At 35.6% G+C, this 22,844-nt stretch overlaps 1 protein-coding gene across 21 annotated transcripts in view; it reads left to right on the top strand.

Annotated features, from left to right (window-relative positions):
* Positions 1-22,844, top strand: part of LRRC7 (leucine rich repeat containing 7) — a 553,605-nt gene that overhangs the window by 301,749 nt on the left and 229,012 nt on the right. For 3 of the 21 annotated variants that reach the window (XM_045369029.3, XM_045369028.3, XM_045369024.3), the window contains exon 8: positions 9,507-11,533. The exons of 17 other annotated variants lie outside the window; for them this stretch is intronic. In XM_045369029.3, the coding sequence (XP_045224964.1) occupies positions 9,507-9,513 (7 nt within the window). In that variant the 3' untranslated portion in view covers positions 9,514-11,533. Of the gene's footprint in view, positions 1-9,506; positions 11,534-22,844 lie in introns of those variants that run through there. One more of the 21 variants, XM_065520337.2, reaches the window with a different exon arrangement.

The raw sequence follows: 22,844 nt of genomic DNA, 5'->3' as shown, positions 1-22,844 counted from the left end.
ATAAGTGTAAAGTTACAACTATGAGTAATTACTCTTTTCTCTTAATCTCTATTACCATTGCATTAGTTCAGGTTATCATTATCTCCTGCCTCAACTATTAAAATCAACTATTCCTCTGCCTCCACTGTGCCATACTCCTCTCTGTTTTTCCAAAGCTAAAATGCAAATTCAATGTCACTTTCCACCTTAAAAACCATAATAACTTCAATGACAGTCAAGAAAATGTTTCTACACTCCTTAAGATAATGGCCCTTCATGACCTGCCTATCATCTGTCTCTCCTTTCTCTCCTCATGCTGCATGCTTCAGTCACCCTAAATTACACTCTTATCTTGGGGCCTTTGTAGATATCGTTCCCTCTGCCTGATACATTTTTTTCTACTCTTTGATTAACTTACTTATCCTTTATGGCTCAATGAAGAAAAGCTCCTTCAGAAAGCCTTTTCCGGACCCACTCAAACTGGTTCTGCCATCCCTTCTATGTGCTCTCTTAGCAAAAAAATAAAAAAATAATAATTTCATTGTGCTAGAATTATTTATTTATTTGCTTGTTTCCCTTGCAGGTCTATGAGTTCCCTTATGGGGACTCATAGATAGAAATATGAATGTCTTTTATATTTCTATCTCCATTGCCTAGAGCAGTAGCAAGTATGTAGAATAAAATAGTTGGAAGAATAGTTGGATGAATAGATGGATGGAGGAATTTGCTTCATAAAACTAAAAACAAAAGTCTATAATGATATTCAACAACACAGCTTCAAACATGTACTATTAAAATGTGTGTGAAAAAGCATATTGGCCAGAACAGAAGGCTAGTGAAGCCCATTTGGGTGTTTAAAATACTGTGACAGTCAGCACTCAGTAATTTGGTCACTAAATTTATTTCATGTTTTTTAATGTTAAGAAGAGAACATCAACTATCCATAGCCCTGTGTTTGAAGTGTCAGAAGATAGGGCAACATGGCAATTACATTAGCAGACTAAAAGACAATTTGCCATATTTCTACTAGTGATGGCACACTGAATAAAACAGAGTATCCACATTCTCTAGTCTTCCATGAGGAACTTTGTAACTGAAGAAGAAAATACATGGCTACAGTTTATTTGTCACTGGTTATAAGGAATTTCTAACAAATAGAGGCAATACCCTGTCATGTGTTAAGGAACGCTGAATATTTAGGCCAATAAATATAATGCTGGGTGGGACTTACTATGGCAACTGGGAATATATGACAACCATTGCTGTCCTAGGGAAACAATGACAATTGTTTCTAGGGAAGAGGAGCATGAGGGCACAAAGATTGCTGGTCCTTGAAAAAGTCTCAGCATCTGTTTGCCATCAGAAAGTTGTTTGTTGCCATTAGTCATTAGGGACAGAATGAGTATATAACAAAAGCATAAAACAAGGTGACTCTGGTTATTTCACCTGAGAACATCCCAGTAGAGGGGAACTACTTCCACCCTACCCCCAATGAACCTAGAGAAAACAACTTTCCTTGTTTCAAAAGGGTAACTTAAGCACCAGGGAAGGTGCTTTTATATCAGCGATGGTTCCAATAGAGGCTTCAGTTGACCAGATGGTCAATACAACATCTGCACAACATGCAGTCAGTATTTGTTTAAAATGTACTTTGTTTCGAGCACTTGGTTGCATGATGCCTAACTATCAGAAAAAAAGAGCTAAGGGTAACCAATAAGAATACAACTATGGTGAACATTTGAAGTGCCAGCACTAATAGGCACCAGATTGCTACAGCCAAGGAATTAAGCACCTTGAGACCATCAGAGTAAGCAAGCCACTGAAGACAGTTCCTTTTACATAAGTGATAAAGAGAAATAGCACTATCGAACAAATACCAGTCACCTCAGGAGTGACCTGGCAACCAGCCTGTGGCCAGGATTACCTGATTCACCAGCAGTAATGTGTGAAAGCAAAGCTCCCTAGGTGCCTCTGCCAAATGGAAAATAACATTTTGTGGCAGATAGAAAGTTTGGAAAGAAATAGTTAACTATGTCTGAAGGTACCCGTAACTTTCAGTAGTGGATCAGTTACCATTTGGCAAGATGACACATTCTCAAATGGCAAAAGAATGAAGCCCAAGATAAATTCAACACAATGCTCTTGCTTTCGTATATTATTATTTCTAACACTCAAATGTTGGAAAGGAAGAGCCCGGGAGGGTGAGTCTTCTAATGACAAAGGTTCATTGTGTTTGTCTATTTTAAAATCACTACACCTGAAAAGAAAACAATAATAGATGGTGAAAGTGAGAGAAAGTGGAATCTTCTACTTACTTTATCTCCACTAAGGCTAAGAGCTCTTTATGGGAGCTTGGGCTTTGAAAGGAGACAGAGTTGTTGTGTCAGAGGTGGAAGAGGCGTAGGGTCTGCAAATGCAGCATCAAACTGGAGGGAAAGTGGAGAACCAGCAAAGTGTTAACTAAGCAGCAGGCTTGGTAATGAAAGGGTATATACTTTTACCCTCCCAAAGTGACCTTAATTACTTTTTGGAAGTTAGACTCTGATGGCATTCAGAGTTTGCAAGCATGGACCTCCTGATTCCAAAGGGTTATTTATCATTTTCTATTCCTAAATCTTCTTTCTGTAATTGTGCCCTAAATAAAAGGATCTTTACATCTTATAAAATGAAAGCATCAGAACATTCTTAAGCATCATAATAGCAAAAATCATAGCAATAAGCATGCCTCGTAGTGATGTCATTCAAAGCAAAGTTTCTTCTCAGTTAGACTCAAAATTAATTCATTAGCACTGAACGTCAATTCTGCATTAGTGCTCCTTTGGTAGTGATTACTCACTGCCAAGTCTCCATTAAATTTCCAGTTAGAAATGATGACTGCATACCTCTATTTATCACTGATTGTGATTTTATGAGTTATTTTTAGAATAATAATATTTTAGCAAGGTATATATTGTTTTTCCAACATTTCTTAATCAACTAAGCCTTGAAAAATTTATATATATTAAGCTCACAGTAGGAGTAAAATGTCATTTACTTTTCAGACTCTTTGAGACACTGGAATAAATAAACTAGCAAAGTCTCTATTACATAGAGAAATTTATAAAATTATCATACACCTCAATGTCAAAGGAATTTAGAAATGTGAAAAAATAGTTTTTATTTTCGTTCTGATTATGATTTTATTACAAGTTCTTTATTCTTTAGTTTCCTCTCTCTTTTAATATTCTTCCCACCTTGAACCTATAGTGAAGATATTGCCAACATAGATATTTAGACATGTTATATATTTTTAGTTTTTATAGATTCTTCTTTCAAATTTTCTATCTTGGGATGGAATCAGGTGCACAGACTCATAAGTAATAATCACAATATCATTTTCTGAGAAGCACTGATGTAAAATAGAAAACTCGGGCTGATTCCCTCAGATGTTTGTGAGAAAGATTGAATAACATTATATATAAGGTACCTAGTACCGAACCACACCAAAGGATTGGAACTTGGTTTTGAAGGATCCAATGATCCACTGAAGAACATTAAGCTAGGAGTGACGTGATCAGGTTTGTATTTTTCAAGGGTAACGAACAGTTATGAAGCAAATCTGAGGAAGGTGGAATTGAGGAGTTTAAAGACAAAAGGATGGGTTTAGAGACCATTTCAATAGCCTGGAAATTATGAGAACCAATTTAAATCAATGGCAGTGGAATGTGGAATAGAAGGGAAAGATACAAGGTATGCTTAGGAGATAGAGCCGAAACACTTTAGTAAATGACTGAGTTTGAATCGGGAAAGGTGGCAGGAAAAGAAAAGTCAAGGATAATTCACTACTTGTTAACTTGAAAGACTTGGTGCTTGGTGCTTGGGTGAATTATGCTATAAAATACAAAATCTTATTATGCTATAAGATACAAAAAGTTTGAAGAAAGTTGGAGGATGGGACAGGTACTAGATTAAAATAATGAGTTTCATTTTGAATATATGAAGTTTTAGTGAAATTCCCTGGTGAAGAGGTCCAAGAGATACACAGATCCAGAGACCAGAGAGAGGTCTAGAGTTAGAGGTATGAAAAACATACCATACCATTTATCATTTTACCCCAGAACAATCAAAAACATCTTCTGAATTTCTGGTTATAGAAGAATAATTACATTTATTGAAGTCAGCCAACATGGTGGAATATATTATGAAGCCATTAAAATTGTTTTTTAATGATGGGACAATGCTCAAAAGAAAATGTCAAATCAAATAAAAAAACAGAATGCAAAATTTTGTACAATAAAATCTCTATTGTTTAAATAAAATAGGCCTTAAAAAGCTGGAACGAAAATCATTAAAACAGTTATAATGCTCACATTAGGGCTAAGAGTTTATGGTAATTTTTCTTTTTTTTTTCTATGTATCAATATTTTACAAGTTTTCTATGTGCATTTCTTAAAAGTCATTTGAGGGTAAGGATAGGCTCCTGGAAAGATATTGATTAAACTGAGTCTAAAGAACTGATAGAGTTGAGCCAGATGAAGAGGGTGGTGTTAGCAGAGGTACAAAGGTGAGGAACATAGTGTGTACTTGAAACTGAAAGCAGTTAAGAGTTGGTGAAGTATAGCATGATGGCAAAGAGTCATCAAAGAGGAAGCTGAATAGGGAGATACGGTCACACTGTGGGGGGTTGCTACATTAAAATTGTATCCTATGTGCTCTGGGAAACTCTTGAAGAAATATACATAGAGGCATGTATTCATTTTCTAGGACTGCCATAACAAAGTGCCACGGACTTGTTGGCCTAAACAATAGAAATTTATCTTTTTATAGTTCTGGAGGCCAGAAGTCCAATATCAAGGTGTCAGCAAGGTTGGTTTCTTCTGAACGTGCTCTCCTTGGCTTGTGAATGGCCATCTTCTCCCTATGTCTTTACATGGTTTTTTCTCTCTCTCTCTCTCTCTGTGTGTGTGTGTGTGTGTGTGTGTGGGTGGGTGGGTGGGTGGGTGGGTGTTTGTATATCTTAATCTCCTGTTTTTATAAAGATATCACTCATTGGATTATGGTCCACCCTAGTGACCTCATTTTAACTTAAACACTGCTTTACATACTTATCTTCAATATAGTCTTATTCTGAGGGACCGGGAATTGAAATTTAAACATATCAATTTTGAGGTAACACAACTCAGTCCATAAAAGGGAATGATGTGGTTAAATTTCATTTCGTAATCATGTGGAGTTTTGAGGAAGAAGAGATAAATTAACAGGTTATTGTAATAATCAAGGCAAAACTCAGATTATTCTATAGAACTTTGTTAACAGAGATGGAGAGAAAGGGACAAATTACTGAAATATTTAGGAAACAAAATTGGCACAGGATTAAGGTTACTTGGATGTTAGAAATGAGAGGGAGAAGCCTAATCTAGGTCTCTGGATTTCTGATTTGAATGAACCAGTAGATGGTGACATCATCAATGAAGGTTTAAAAAAATCCCAAGTAAGAAGCTTGTTCAGAGAGGAAATGATGAATTCAGTTTGAGGAATCCAATTAGAGTTACCTGAAATACAGTTAGATAGAAGACTGAAGCACAAAGACAGATAATTGGGCTGGAAGTCTATATTTTGTCTTTATTATTCTCATATGTTATATGAAACTATGGGAGCACATCCTCACATACTGAATGATAAGAACAATACACTTAAAAAAAAAAGAAAACCAACATTTATGGGACAGGCAAAGAACAAGCCCTGAAAGAGACAGTAAAGTGCGATGTGAAGCAGGAAAGGCACCTGTCGTAGACTCCAAGAGAGTAGAGAGCTTTGATACAGGGAATAATCAATAGTGAAAGACAGCAAAGAGATCCCAAAGGTAAAAATTGATAAATGTTATCTGGATTTGAAATCGGAAGGACTTTTGGACATTTATGCCTAATAACAATTCCTTAGGCTTTCATGTGCTAGACAATAGATAAAGCATGGCATGTGTATGATATTTCATTTTCAGATTCATTATAATAGATTGAGGAAAGTGTCATTATGTTCATTGTACAGATTGCAAAGATTATAGCTCAAGACAGTCAAATACCTTGCCTAAGTTCAGTCTGGGAACAGCAGATGTGGGAGTCATTTCTAGCTTCCATCTTACATTACCAAAGCAGATGTGATAAGTGGAGGGGCTCAAAATTCAGAGAGCAGTGGGACAATGAATGAATGGTTGGTGAGGAAGTAAGATAGACTGCCCTTTTCAGCCTGGGAGAAGGTTTAGTACATTGCCTTCACACAGTAGATGCTCAATAAATTTTAGTTCAGTGAAGAAGAAATAAATGTCAACTTGTGCTAGTTATCAGGTTTACATGTTAGGTGTGGAACAGGAGGTAGCAGAGGCGTCGAGTACACACAGCCCAAGATTAGGGAGCCAGTAAAGAGAATAACGCCAAAGAAGAAAGGGGAAAATTTAGCAAGCCAGGTCCTTTGTAGAAGAGGTTGATTGAGCCTGGTATCAAGTATACAAGTAAGAATTTTACCTGAGTAGATGAACTCTTTCTTTGAGATTGAATACAAAAGAGTGAGGTATAGAAATAGGTTTAAAGCGACAAAAGGCAAATTGTTTCATCTCCCAACAATCCCCTCCATATTAAACTCCCTTATGAAAAAAATCTCACCATCCCTAATAAGTTATTTGCTTTAAAGTTTTAATAAATGTATACATGCAATTCCCAATGCCTAGAACTACTTCTCTCTTTTTTTTTTTTTTTTTGTATAGTAAATGCTTATGGAGAAATAAAGACCCAAATTATAAGTTAGCTCTCAAAATTATTTCTTGAATTCTCCAAACAGATTTTATCACTCCCTCCGTTTTCCACCTCTTACAGCACTCACTCCCTCCTCTGTAGAGTCTTGGAATCCATAGATAATTATGCTTTCATTTTTTGTTAAGTTTTTTGAAACACTTTAACATATCAACAAAATATTTGAAAATGTTATAAGGCATATCTTAGAGCAAGCATGACTTAACTTGAACACAATTGCATGTATTTAGCTCAAACTTTTATATGCCAAAAATTATATAATGTAAATTTTCTTAATGGTTAGCTAAACACTACTCTAGCAGATGACTGCATTTTGTAATAAAAATATACTCTTAATTCATTGACTTTTAATAATGTTATACCACAAATGATGCATAAATTGGGAAAATTTATACAATGTATTTAAAGAATAAAATGTTGCTTGCCATTATAAAGATTTATGTATTGATCATCTTGATGTTTAAAGAAAATGATGTATACTTATGCCCTATCTTCAAAACCAAATTGCACGCTGTAATACCTTAAGCTTTCAGCTGGTGTTAAATTTTGGCTGGTTCGATAGTGGGCTGAGAATATTGATTGCTATATTACTGTTCTGTTAGACAATTTTATTTTTGAACAATCTGTATGCCCTATGAGAAGATCAAATGATACGGCAGAGAGATCTGAGACAAAATACTAATATTTAATTGTTTTAAGTTCAGCAGGATCAAGTTTCACATTTCAGAATCATTCAAAAATGCACAGAATGCATAATTATATTCAATTTGAGTTTGACTTTGAGCTATGTAGCATGATCCATGTGTAATTTATAAAATATAGTCGAGTATTTAAAATATAAAAATATAATATTCTTTGTAACATTTTACACATGCTGTTATTTTCCTTATATCAGCAAAATAAGAATGTGAACTTTATAAACATACATTGAGAGAGTTAAGATAATCATGTGAAATGGCTATATCAATCTGTAAACACCTCTTTTAAATGACTAATATTCCATCTAAAAATAAATATAAAACCCAACGTATAGCAAAATCCATGAGACAAAATATTCTCACAAAGAATCTGTTTATGTATTGCCTGTCAATTAAACATGAAGATACGTAATTTTTGTTCAAATAATCTATGTATATTCCCAGTGTACCTATTATATACATGAAATTGTTCAACCTTTAGAGTATTTACCAAAGTTTTCTAATGTAAGTAAAAATTATATGGATTTGAGAACTATACTTCTTACATTCTATTGTGAAAATATTTTAAGATTCATGTGCACTAATTTCAGTTGTTTGCAAACATACTGTTATGAAACATTATATTTTCATTTTTTAATGTAAAATATAAAAGTCTCTTTAGATGGAGCAAAAAGAAATTTCTAATGCAGCTAATGTATTCAATCATCGTTTAATATTCTGTGTAGTCATAATTGCATTTGTCTGAGCATATCCAACGTTTAAATTAGTACAAGTTGGTAAAATTCTAGCATTTAATTAGTTTGAATAAAATGTAGTACACAAAAAATTGTAAACAAAATATGTGTGAGTCATTAATTGAAATGTGATTGGTGGATTTTCTGGAAGAAATGGGGAGAAAATTAAAGTAGAGTAATAGCATGATTAATTGATTCAGGATGGTTCCTACTGAAAAATTATGTTCAATAAGAATCTGTCATGACTTTTGATCATTTGTTACTCTACAGTATATCAAATATAATGGAGTCAGGTGCACAAGCTGTAAAAGCGACTGTTATAAAAATGCCAATTTCTTAAATTAAAAAGGTGGTTACTTAAATGATTTAATTCCAAATAGCCATACTTTATTAATTTGAGCTATTGCTGTATCTAGAGATGTTAAATATTTTTATAAATGATTTTGTTCTCATATATACATTTATCATTCTGCATTCAGGTCAATGGTTTTTAAATTTTCCTCTCAAGGTCCAAATTACACATATTTTTATCAAAACATGGAGATGCCTGGCAAAAGTTGCTATTTAAATATTTAACAGAAAAATATATTGGAAGAATAATTATTTGTTTACAACCCAAAACATTATTTCAATCAAAATTCTTTTAATATAATAAAATGTGTTCTTCTACAGTATGTTCATTTACATATACCTCTCTCATTGGTGTCTTTCAGTGTTTTCTCATATAAGATCTTTTTCAAACACTATGGAGATTAAACTGAATTATCTTAATATGATTTGAACCACTATACTGGAGAAGAAAATTTCATAGAAGGGAAATTCATAAATTTTGTCATTTTCAGAGAGTGTAGGGGACATTAAAATTCATAGTAAAATATCAATGTGTCCATTTCTATTATGCCTTAAACAGTATGCATTAATCATGCTTATTGTCGCAGAGGGTTATTGGAAATGAGTAGAAGCTTGGAAGTGATAGTGTGAGCAAGTTATTTTCATGACAATGGCTTATCACCTGATGATCATCATATGAAAGTTTTGCTTGCTCCTTTCAGGGGGTATGCATGTTTTTCATCATCTGGTCCAATTCCACGCTGAGTTTAATTTTCTGTTTTTATTTTATCTAACATTTTTCCTAATCCTAGAACTATGCCTCTTTACAAAAATATTACTTAAAACCTATTTCTATGGAATTACATTAAAACAAGTAAACTTTCTACCACCCTGTACTGTAAACCAATTGGTAATTATTTTAGTCACCTTCTGCATTAGGAGTTCCATCTTTTGGGCATTGAAATTGATTTTTTTCATCTTAGCATCTGAAGATCCAGAGTGTGCCCCTTGCCCAATCGCCTGAGACTATACAGTGACACCTACAACAGAGGATGTGGAGGGAGCAGCTTTTCGGGCACCAGAAATGGCAGCATCAGGAGCATCAGCACGAATAGACTTTGTAGAGGTAGTTCTCCCACACTATATTACGAAACCAAACATTTTTGGTGCGCTACCTGCTGATGGGGGCTGCCTTCTTACTGCCTAGTATCTACAAAATGTTTGGTCTTTGTTAAAGTTTAACAATGACATTTCTGACTAATATAGAAAGACCTGATTTTTTTCCAAGTGTGTTCAGTTGCCATAACTTTCAATGAATATGAAATTTTATCAGTCTCAAAAAAACAGTAACCATATTTTTATCTGATTGATTTCACTATTTGTTATGTTAAGGTGCTGTTGTGTATAATTTGTATATTTTTTATATGGATCAAACTAAGCCATCTTTTAAAAGTCATCCTAATGCAGTAAATAAGATAATTTCTCTAGTTTGTTAAATTCTTCAGAGACTGAATACAATTGCCTCGTTTTTCTGTCATACTCCCTGATGATGTTCCATTGTGGACTTATTTTGCAAAGTTCCCAGATGGCACAAGTCAAAATATGAAGCGCTGGTGATTGATTGATTTTATGTATCCTTTCATCTTAAGTAATTTAATGTGAAACAGTTATTTTCTAGCTCTAAAATACATTTGTTAATTAACCATATTGGCTTTTCGTGCAGTTCAATGACTTATAGCATTTCAATTTGCATATAAAATGAGTCTCTGTAATGGTACTTTTGCTAAATAAATAACAATCGACATAATGGGTTCATTTGCTTTTAACATTTTATACATATAGTTTAGAAGTAGGATATATTTCATATTGAAATTTTGAAAAGATTGAAATTCAACATACAAGGGTCACCATCTTCTTACTGATACCTAATGCAGTACAGCAAATTCACTCGTCATCCCGTATTAACTCCTTTTTGGAACAAGGCAAAATACAAATAATTTACAATGACTGTGTTGGAGCTAGTGCTTGATTAAATACAATTCAAAGGTTCTTTTTATAAAACAGGTATGAGCAGGACACATTGAGCTTACAGGCTTTTCCTATTGTTTAGTTTCTATTTCATTTTACTGCCTAGGAAAGAAACACATTTTTTTGCAAAACCTATGCTATTGGAGCTGAAATGTACTTTCTTGAATATTTCTATTCTGTTTTATGAATTTCAATTATGTGAAATATATAAATATAAAATTGCCTTAGAATGTGTAACTCTTTGTATAAAACATATATCTGAAAGTAGATGTTGATTTTTTGTTAAACTTGTGTAAATGCTGATTTTTCCATGAGTACTTATGAAGATCTATATGTAAAAATTTTAAGTCTACTGTGTTTGTACCATCTGTTTTTAGCTGTGTATACTATGTGCTAATTGACTTCTGTCATTGTCACATATATTGAATATATCACTGAAAAAGTAAAAGGTATATTGCTATTCTAAAAACAAAATTGTAAATTCCTGACATTGCTTTAGAATAAGTTGCACTATCTTAGTGTAGTTTTATAATGTGTTCTTATGAATTCTCAGTGCCCTTCAGATGCCATCAATTTATTTAGCTTTCCGAAATTTATTTTAGAGATTACTTAAAAAGAGATTACTTAAAACATTCTGCGTGAAAGTAGCTTTAAAGATTAAAGAAACATTGCTGTTTTGACTTTATGATGGTCTAAGTAAGAAACTGGACCTTTCATTATTAAAGCTTAAAAATCTTATGCAGCGGCAATGAAAGTCCGCATCAGTGTGTAGACTGTTGAATAATTAACTTTACTGCAGTAAACCATGTTGTCTTTCTGGTCTTGACAATATATAACAATTGAAAACTTGTATGTGTAGCATAAAGGAAATTTTTCTTAATGAAAAGAAGTTAACAAGTAAATTGAATAACTGTTATCAAAGCTAAAGTTCTTTAAAACTTAATCAGCAGAAGTGATTATAAAAGTAAAAGGTTAAAATGAATACAATTGAATATAATACATGATTTATTTTGCCCACTGTCCATGTTATATGTCCTGGTTAGTGCTCCAACAATCATAAGTGATTGTAAATTCATTCACAATATTTGTGTGACTCTAATCTTTTATTCCAAGAGGAATCATGCATACCAGTTTAACAAAATACTGACTGTGTTTATCTGTGAAGTTTCATATAATTTCAACCTCAATATATACTTTTTAAAAAAACAGGTAAAAATGGTAATAAGATGAGATGTTTTCATATGCATTTACTCTTATTGAAATAATTGTATTGAACTCTTTTATAAATATATGCTATTGATTTTACATTCAGGAGTAGTAGGATATGCATATTATGCCAGAATTTGGCTAAACATATTCAATAAAGAAAACAACAAAAACGACCCCTTAAGAAAAAGGCAGTACAGTATGTGGTTACCCATTCTCCAAGATACAAATACCATATAGCCCTTTCTCTCTTCATAATATTAGACTACTCTCAGGAACCTGGGGCATGATGTGAACAACAACTATGAAGGGGCTCTTATGCCATAGTTGGGCTTTATTTTCTGGGCAATAGAGAGGTTTTGATGAAATGGTTTTAAGCAGCAGAATGACAAGTTAGATTTGTGAGTGATGAGATAAAACTGGCTAAGTAAGAATTCACACTCTCCTTGCTAAGCAAGCAAAGAACAAAAGCCACTCTGGGCCAAGTGTAGCGGTGTACACTGTATTGCCTTTCATCATTTTATTGGCATCTCATGAAGAGAAGCCAGTTGTTATGCCTTTTAGTAGTGCCTCAGAGAACAGAATATGTATTCCAATATGTTTCTCAGAAGTTACAGGTTTCTGGAACTTCAAGAATTTCATAAATTTACTCTACCAGCCATATTTTTTGTCTATATCAAACTTTGACAGTTAAGGTTCCTCCTATTTTGTCTTATCTTTTTAATCAAATCAACTCTTCTTGAGCCAAAACTGGCAGATCTAAATTTTGTCACCAAAAATTATGATTATTTTGTCAATTTTTAAAAGGAAGGCATGTTAGGTGTAGTCAGTTTTATTTTGTGTCACTTGTTTCTGCCACTAGCAATCAATATAAGTTGAGTAAAGACTGATAGTCTGTATTTATTCATTGGCATAAAAAACACTATTACCAGGGCAAAAATATAGCATCTGGAGGTCTAGTAGAGTAAAAATAATAATTTCAGAACAGATGGGTTTAGAACAGCATGAGAATGTGGAAACTACATCTTCCTCAAATCTCAATGAGGTAGAAATCTTGTATCAAACCAGTAATTCTTCCAACCCTCACACAGGTCCAACTTGCTTTGATTTCAGCTGTATTTAACATATAGATAGAACATCAGAAATCCAAACTCTTCATCGCCTCTGGTGCTTGGGCAAATTTTAGAGAAATACAAACCTTTAATTCAATCCAATTCAATAAACATTTGTTCAGGACTGACTGTGTGTCAAGCACAAGGATTAACACTAGAGACACCATGTACAAAGAGCCCCTGCTGTTCAGAAGCTTAAGGTCTGATAAGGAATAGAGACAAGTGAAGCATTATATGCAGTACAGCATAGTACATAGGATTATGGAGATGTGATGAAGGCCGAGAAATAGTAAAGAGAAGTTCTATTTCTTAGTCCTATCTGTAAAGTCCAGGTGAAGCCTGAGGAGTCTTTCAAACCATAAATTGGAATTTTAAAATGGGCAAAAGGAGAATGAGTGTTGCTCATAGAGAAAACTCCATGTCACAAGTGGTTGAATATGTAAAAGAGAAAGCATGAGGAAGGAGTAACCATGAGGTAGACAGAGGAGAAACTGTGAAGGGGCTCTTATACCATAGTTGGTCTTTATTTTGTGGGCAATAGGAGGTTTTGATGAAATGGTTTTAAGCAGCGGAATGACAAGTTAGATTTGTGAGTGATGAGATAAAACTGGCTAAGTAAGAATTCACACTCTCCTTGCTAAGCAAGCAAAGAACAAAAGCCACTCTGGATCAAGTGTAGTGGTGTACACCTATAATCCCAGTGCTTTGAGATGTCAAGGCAAGAGGATCACTTGAGGCCAAGAGTTTGAGGCTACAATGAGCTATGATCACACCACTATACTCCAGCCTGGGCAACAGAACAAGACCCTGTCTCTAAAGCTACTTAGACAATTCTTTTTTTTTAAATCAGCTTTATTTAGGTGTGTGAAATACATAATATAAAACTAACTCATTTTAAGTGTACAATTCAATATTTTTAGTAAATTTATAGAGAAGTGCAATTATCACCACAATTTAATTTTGGCCATTTCTGTTACCCAATGCCCAAGTCCCTCCTGCTTATTCACAATTAATCCCCATTCTAATCTCCTTTCCTACCCTAGCCCCAGGTAACTACTAAACTGCTTTCTGTCTTTATAAATTTTCCTTTTCTGAACATTTCATATAAGTAGAATTATTCAAGTAGACATCTTTTGTGTCTGGTTCCTTTCACTTAGCATAATGCTTTTGAGGTTTCTACCAGATTATTATTAGACAAACAGAATAAACATATTTTACTCCTAAAGAGACTATGAACACTGGGAAAACAAGACGTGTGATAAGGATGTAGTATGAGACTCTCAAAAGTGTAGAGGAGACAAGAGATTGAGGGACCAAGATAGTGAGGGCAGGATGGCAGGAAAAAAGAATCAGTTGGAGTAGAAGAATCAGAAGTGCACAGTTATGTGAAAGTAGAAGAAAACATGTCAAGATATTTTAAAATAATTTGCTGAAGACTAAAGATTTGAACTGTATTGCCTCCCTACCTTAAAGATTTAAAATAGGTATTTGTAAAGATTGGACTTCCTGATTGTCGTTACTACTAGATTCTAGATACTAGAGGTATCACAAGCTTCGTTAGTTTCTTGGAGAAGTAAAGTCACGTCTCCAAAGAATGCTTACCTTAGGAAAAAAAAACAAGAATGCATTTGAATAGTGACAGACTGATATCTGCAGTTAAAACATAAAGGGGCAAAAGTACATCTAGAACAAGCTGTGTTATCTTTGAAAAACCACTGTGGAGCCAACGGGACATTTTGATAGTCACACTGAGATTGGAGTTACAGTGGTTTTAGAGAATGCACGACTGATTCGAGAATGCTTGTTCAGGGGGGAGCGGGGAGGGATTGCACTGGGAGTTATACCTGATGTAAATGACGAGTTGATGGGTGCTGACAAGTTGATGGGTGCAGCACACCAACATGGCACAAGTATACATGTGTAACAAACCTGCACGTTATGCACATGTACCCTAGAACTTAAAGTATAATAAAATATATATATCAAAAAAAAAAAAAAAGAATTCTTGTTCAGATGAAGAAACAGACTTAGGTGCATGATGAGGCCACTCAAGTCATAAAAATTAAAAAATTCTTTCTGCAGGAGAAGACAAGGCTACTGGCAGATTTTCTGAGTCTCTATTCAAGATCCACCCCACTAAATGAGAATGGCTGCCTTGCTGATTTGACTGTTACTGTAGGCCTGAAGATAAAGCAAATTTTGGAGTTTTTTATGTGATCTACCATTAACTAGAAAAATCACAGGTTTATAGCACAGCTAATGAGATAAACAGACTTTGATTTTAGGGCAGTGAAGACACTCTGCATGATGAATAATGATACTATATATATATAAATAAATGTATATATATAAAAGAACAAGATGTGTATGATATATATTTACTCTGCTATGTATAATATTTATATATAAATATATATTATAAAATGTATATATACATATATTTATATATTTGGTGTACATTTGATGGGTTTGGACCAATGTATAATGACATGTATTATCCAGGATGGATACATTTGTCCAAACCCATCAAATGTACACCAAGAGTGAACCCTAATGTAAACTCTGGACTTTGGGTGACTATGATGTGTAGATGTAGTTTATCAGTTGAAACAATGTACCACTCAGGCTGGGGATGTGAATATTAGGGAAAGCTATGCATGTGTTGGGGTGGGGAGTATATGAGAAATCTCTGTGTTTTCCTATCAATTTTGCTGTAAACCTAAAACTGCTGGGGAAAAAAAAAAAAAAAGACTGCACACTGGCCAGAATATGCCCGCCACTTAGTTGTTACCAGGAAGGGACAAACTCAAAAACAAAGAACCCACTAAGTAGGAAATCTGACAAAAATCTCCCGGCCTAATGTTACGACTAGCCTCAGGCCAAGAACTCTGATGAATGAAATTGGAGCCTCAGAAGACAGCACCAAAGATGGCTTCTGAGAGGCTACTGAAAGGACCATCTCTCCGGAAACCACATCTCCAAACCCCTAGGAGTGGGAAGTGGTCCTGCCAAGCACGGTTCCTAGAGGCGCTAAGTGGTCTGCTGTGGCCTCAGTAGGAATGAGAGATTTCTCAGCGCTGATTAGAAATACTGCAGCACCGCAGGCGGGGTGGCACATGCCTGTAGTCCCAGCTACTCAGGAGAGTGAGGTAGGAGGATTTCTTGAGCCCAGGAGTTCTAGGATGTAGTGTGTTATGCTGATCGGGTAGTAACAGTAAGTTGGGCATCAATATGGTGACCTTCCTGGAGCAGGGGCCCACTAGGTTTTCTAAGGAGGGGTGAACCAACTCAGATCAAAAATGGAGCAGGTCAAAATTCCCATGCTGAACACAAATTCTCAGGAACAATCCCAGGTTAAGGATTGCAGATTCATTTCCTAAGCCACGGAGTCAGGGTCCCCTGCCTTGTTCAGGGTGAACAGGACAAACCCGGAATCCTGATGGTTGGTCTTGTTTGCTGCTGTTAAAGTAACAAGGAACCATTTTACCACCCGTAAAACTAAGACTCTATTCTTTTTTTTTTTTTTTTTTTTGAGACTGAGTCTGGCTCTGTCGCCCAGGCTGGAGTGCAGTGGCCGCATCTCAGCTCACTGCAAGCTCCGCCTCCCGGGTTCCCGCCATTCTCCTGCCTCAGCCTCCGGAGTAGCTGGGACCACAGGCGCCCGCCACCTCGCCCGGCTAGTTTTTTGTATTTTTTAGTAGAGACGGGGTTTCACCGTTGTAGCCAGGATGGTCTCGATCTACTGACCTTGTGATCCGCCCGTCTCAGCCTCCCAAAGTGCTGGGATTACAGGCTTGAGCCACCGTGCCCGGCTGACTCTATTCTTTAAAAGAGAGGAAGTTAACTACTAATAGGAATGTCTTTTAATTACAAGAAGTTGATATTTCTCCAGGAAATGCTCCAAGACACTGGAAAAATGTTTGCATACTCTGAGTAGGGCAGAAAAAAAGGCAAATTAAAATGGTATGGGACAAAATGGAGATTTTTGTATTTTTCCTTCCTCCTTGCCCACTTAGCTTTGTTCTCTGTCTCCACTTCCTGAAAGAAGAAAAGACAACAGTCACTGCAAGATGCTCTCAAATAAAAGCCAAAGGAGGAGAATTATTCTCCCTCGTGGACTCTGTGTGGGAGCTGGAGGTGAGGGGACATCAGGAGCTCACTCTGTAGGACTTTAGCACTGAGCAAGGGGATGATCAGGGCAAAAGATGGGGTAAACGTGACGTCAGGAAAGAGAGTTCTTTGGGTAGGAGGGTAAGGTTTTCCTAGGAGTTTTGGTGTGCTATGCAGTAGGATAGAAAATATCAGTAAGAAGTGCTGTGAGTCAAGTTCTCAGATCCCCTTAAATGTTGACAATAACCTCAGGACGGAAATTGCCATTTGGGGTCTATGTTTCTCTAAGTAGCCTTTATGAAAGTATCATAGGAGTTAATATGAGGGACAGGGAGACCAGTTGCTGTAATCATGACAAAAGAAGGAGAGTATAATAATAGGGAAGAAAAAGTAAACAGAATTGGGAGACATTTTTGGAAGTGAAATTCAAAGAACTCTCATCAGAGTGTACCTTATTCTTGTCATATATAAGGAAAAATGGAAAAAGTTTGACAGAAACTGCTTCTAGATTGTTCCTTAAAAGGGCTTTACTCTGTGGCTTTATGATTTAATTTGAAAAGGATTTTCCAGAAAAAAAAAGACACAGCCATGTTCAAAACAACTAACAACAAATTGCAAAGCCAGAATAATGCATCTTGTATTTATAACTGTTTTATATTGACTTATAAATCTGCTTGCCTTTATTAGTTTGACTAAGATCCAGTCCAAATGTCAATGCCTCTTTGAAGATTTCTCTGGATCCCCAAATATGTGCATATGGGACTTTGGATATAAAATTTCTAAAATGTTATCACATCGTATTTTCATTAGTTGTTTGAAGGTCTGCTTTCTTGAGCTCTTTGAAAGCGGGTCTATGTCTTATTCATCATTATATCTCCACTGGATAGAAAAGTGCTTTGTCCAAAGTTAGATTTGTTAAATGAATAGAGGAGATATGGCAACCAGAGGAAATGCAATCTTCTGCTGAGTGTCAGAAGTACTATCATATGCAATAACAACAAAATTAAAATGTCTAAAATCAGTCCCTGTATCTATCATCATAAAAATATGAAACTATTTCCAATATTATTCCTATTAAAATTTCCAATGAAACCAGTACTTGTATGTGCTATTAGTTCGAATCGTGCTACTAGAACATTGTTGAGTTTGAAATTATTAGCATCATTCAACTAATATGTGTATAGCTGTCACTTCCATTTGAATTATTATGACACCAAAAGCTCAGGCAAAAAAAGAAAAACAAATGAGACTAACTCAAACTGAAAGGTTTTTACACAGCAAAGGAAATAGTCAACAAAATAAAAAGGCAGGCTGGGCATGGTGGCTCACACCTATAATCTCAGAACTTTAGGAGACCAAGGCAGGAGGATCACTTGAGGCCAGAGTTCAAGACTAGTCTGGGCAACATAGTAAGACCCCCATCTCTACAAAAATAAAATAAAATTAACCAGGAGTGATAGTGCATGCTTGTGGTCCCAACTACTTGGGAGGCTGAGGTGAGAGGATCACTGAAACCAAGGAGGTCAAGACTGCAGTGAGCCATGATCACACCACTGCACTCCAGCCTGGGTGACAGAGTGAGACCCTGTCTCCAGATAAAAGAAAAAAAAAAAAAAAAAGAAATACAAGGCACCCTATAGATGGTGAGAAAATATTTGCAAACTATATATCTAATAAGAAGTTAATATCCAAAATATATTTTAAAAGCCCATACAACTGAATAGCAAAAAAAAAGCAAACAAAAATAACCCAGTTTACAAAATAGAATTGACAAAGTATGTAAATAAACATTTTTCCGAAGAAGAATTATGAATGACAACAAGTATATGAAAAGGTGTTCAACATCACTAATCATCAGGAAAATGCAAATCGAAGCCATGAGTTATCACTGTATATCAGTTAAGATGGGTATTATCAAGAAGACTAGAGATAACAAGTATTGAAAAGGGAGTAGAGAAAAGGTAAATTGCTGAGAATGTAAATTGGTATAGCCATTATGGAAAACAGTACGAAATTTCCTTAAAAAGTTAAAACTACCATATGACCCAGCAATTCCTCTTCTGTATATATTATACCCAAAGGAAATAAAACATGTACCTCAAAGGGAGATTTGCAGTCCCGTGTTCATTGCAGGATTATTCACAGTAGCCAAAATATGGATATAATTTAAATGCCCATTGACTGATGAATGGATAAAGAAATTGCATCATAATGTACATACCTACACACACACAAATATAAACACTATATAAATATCATTTAACCTTAAAAACAGAGATCATGTCATTTGTAACAACATGGATGAAACTAGAGGACACTATTTATTTATTTATTTATTTATTTATTTATTTATTTAAGTTCTAGGGTACATGTGCATAACATGCAGGTTTGTTACATATGTATACTTGTGCCATGTTGGTGTGCTGCACCCATCAACTCATCATTTACATCAAGTATAACTCCCAATGCAATCCCTCCCCTCTCCCCTCTCCCCCCTCCCCATAATAGGCCCTGGTGTATGATATTCCCCTTCCAGAGTCCAGGTGATCTCATTGTTCAGTTCCCACCTATGAGTGAGAACATGCGGTGTTTGGTTTTCTGTTCTTGCAATAGTTTGCTGAGAATTATGGTTTCCAGCTGCATCCATGTCCCTACAAAGGACACAAACTCATCCTTTTTTATGGCTGCATAGTATTCCATGGTGTATATGGGCCACATTTTCTTAATCCAATATGTCACTGATGGACATTTGAGTTGATTCCAAGTCTTTGCTATTGTGAATAGTGCCGCAGTGAACATACGTGTGCATATGTCTTTATAGCAGCATGATGTAGAATCCTTTGGGTATATACCCAGTAATGGGATGGCTGGGTCATATGGTACTTCTAGTTCTAGATCCTTGAGGAATCGCCATACTGTTTTCCACAATGGTTGAACTAGTTTAAAATCCCACCAACAGTGTAAAAGTGTTCCTGTTTCTCCACATCCTCTCTAGCACCTGTTGTTTCCTGACTTTTTAATGATTGCCATTCTAATTGGTGTGAGATGGTATCTCATTGTGGTTTTGATTTGCATTTCTCTGATGGCCAGTGATGATGAGCATTTTTTCATGTGTCTGTTGGCTGTATGAATGTCTTCTTTTGAGAAATGTCTGTTCATATCCCTTGCCCACTTTTTGATGGGATTGTTTGTTTTTTTCTTGTAAATTTGTTTGAGTTCTTTATAGGTTCTGGATATTAGCCCTTTGTCAGATGAGTAGATTGCAAAAATTTTCTCCCATTCTGTAGGTTGCCTGTTCACTCTGATGGTAGTTTCTTTTGCTGTGCAGAAGCTCTTTAGTTTAATTAGATCCCATTTGTCAATTTTGGCTTTTGTTGCCGTTGCTTTTGGTGTTTTAGACATGAAGTCCTTGCCCATGCCTATGTCCTGAATGGTATTACCTAGGTTTTCTTCTAGGGTTTTTATGGTATTAGGTCTAACATTTAAGTCTCTAATCCAGCTTGAATTAATTTTAGTATAAGGAGTAAGGAAAAGATCCAGTTTCAGCTTTCTACTTATGCCTAGCCAATTTTCCCAGCACCATTTATTAAATAGGGAATCCTTTCCCCATTTCTTGTTTTTCTCAGGTTTGTCAAAGATCAGATGGCTGTAGATGTATGGTATTATTTCTGAGGACTCTGTTCTGTTCCATTGGTCTATATCTCTGTTTTGGTACCAGTACCATGCTATTTTGGTTGCTGTAGCCTTGTAGTATAGTTTGAAGTCAGTAGTGTGATGCCTCCAGCTTTGTTCTTTTGACTTAAGATTGTCTTGGCAATGCAGGCTCTTTTTTGGTTCCATATGAACTTTAAAGCAGTTTTTTCCAATTCTGTGAAGAAACTCATTGGTAGCTTGATGGGGATGGCATTGAATCTATAAATTACCTTTGGCAGTATGGCCATTTTGATGATATTGATTCTTCCTATCCATGAGCATGGTATGTTCTTCCATTTGTTTGTGTCTAGAGGACACTTTTCTGAGTGAAATAAGCCAAACACAGAAAGAAAAATGCTACATGATCTCATTTACAGGTAGAATCTAAAGAAACACAGACAGAAGCTGAGAGTAGAACAGCGGTTACCAGCTGTCTGGGGGTAGGGAAGATGGGGAGATGTAGCCCAAAGGATACAAACTTGCAGTTGTAAAATGGATATGTGTTGGAGACCTAATATACAGCATAAGAATATATTGAGTACTTGAAATATGCCAAGAGAGTGGATCTTAAGTACAATCATACCTCAGAGACATTGCAGGCCCAGTTTCACACCACCACAATAAAGCAAATATTACGATAAAACTATTGTTTTCCACTGAATATAAGCATTATGTTTACAATATACTATAGTCTATTAAGTGAGCAATAGCATTATGTCTTTAAAAAAATATCGTAATGAAATATTGTAATGAAAAAATACTTTGTTGCTAAAAATTCTAACAATCTTCTGATGCTTCAGCAAGTAGTAATCTTTATGTTGGTAGAGGGTCTTTCCTTGATGTTAATGACTGCTGACTGATCAGGGTGGTGGTTGATTAAGGTTATGGTGGCTCTAGCAATTTCTTAAAATAAGACAACAATGAAGTTTGCTGCATCAATTGACTCTTCCTTTCATGAAAGATTTCTCTAGAACATCTTTCTCTTTAAATGCTGATTTCTCTGTAGCACGTGATGCTATTTGATAGCATTTTACCTACAGTAGAACTTCTTTCAAAATTTGAGTTACATTTTTTACATTAATAAAGTAACCTCAAACATTTGTGGTTACTTTATTAATAAGTTTATGTAATATTCTGAATTCTTTCTTGTCATTTCAACAATGTTCACGGCATCTTTACCATCTCAAGAAACCACTTTCGCCAGGTGCAGTGACTCACTCCTGTAATCCCAGCACTTTGGGAGGCTAAAGCAGGTGGATTACTTCAGCCCAGAAGTTCGCCATGAACCTGGGCAACATGCCAAAGTTCTGTCTCTATAAAAATATACAAAATTAGCTGGGTGTGGTGGCATGCACCTGTAGTCCCAGCTACTCAGGAGGCTGAGGTGGGAGGATCACTTGAGCCTGGGTGGTTGAGGCTTCAGTGAGCCAAGACTGTGCCACTCACTCCAGCCTGGATGACAGAATGAGACCCTGTCCAAAAGAAGAGTAAGGATATGGAGAAGAAGAAGGAGAGGAGGAGGAGGAGGAAGAAGAAGAAGAGGAGGAGGAGGAGAAGGAGAAAAAGGAGGAGAAGGAGGAGGAAGGAAATCAGTTTCTTAGATCATCCATAAGAAGCAATTTCTTGTCTTTTAAAGTTGTATGAGATTGCAACAATTCAGTCACATCTTCAGGCTCCACTTCTAACTTTATATCTCTTTCTACCACACTGAAATTACTTTCTACACTGAAGTATTAAACCCCTCAAAGTAATCCATGAGGGCTGGAATCAATTTCTTCCAAACTTCTGTTAATGTTGATAGTATGATCTCCTCTCATAAATTATGATTGCTGTTAATGGCATCTAGAATGGTGAATCCTCTCCAGAATGTTTTCAATTTACTTTGCCCAGGTCCATGTGAGGAATCATGATCTGGCTATATACAAAATGTATTTCTTAAATAATAAGGCTTGGAAGCCAAAATTATTCCTTGACCCATGAACAGCAGAATGGATGTTGTATTCACAGGCATAAAAACAACACTAATCTTGTACATCTCCATGGGAGCTTTTGAATGACTAGGTGCATTGTCAATGAACAGTAATATTTTGAAAGGAATCTTTGTTTCTGAGCAGTAGGTCTCAACAGTAGTCTTAAAATATTCAGTAAATCATGTCGTAAACAGAGGTGTTG

Source organism: Macaca fascicularis, chromosome 1, assembly GCF_037993035.2.
Source record: "Macaca fascicularis isolate 582-1 chromosome 1, T2T-MFA8v1.1".
In the NCBI taxonomy this organism is placed as follows: Eukaryota; Metazoa; Chordata; class Mammalia; order Primates; family Cercopithecidae; genus Macaca; species Macaca fascicularis.
The sequence above is the reverse complement of the archived record's forward strand: the minus strand, read 5'-3'. Positions and strand labels throughout refer to the sequence as shown.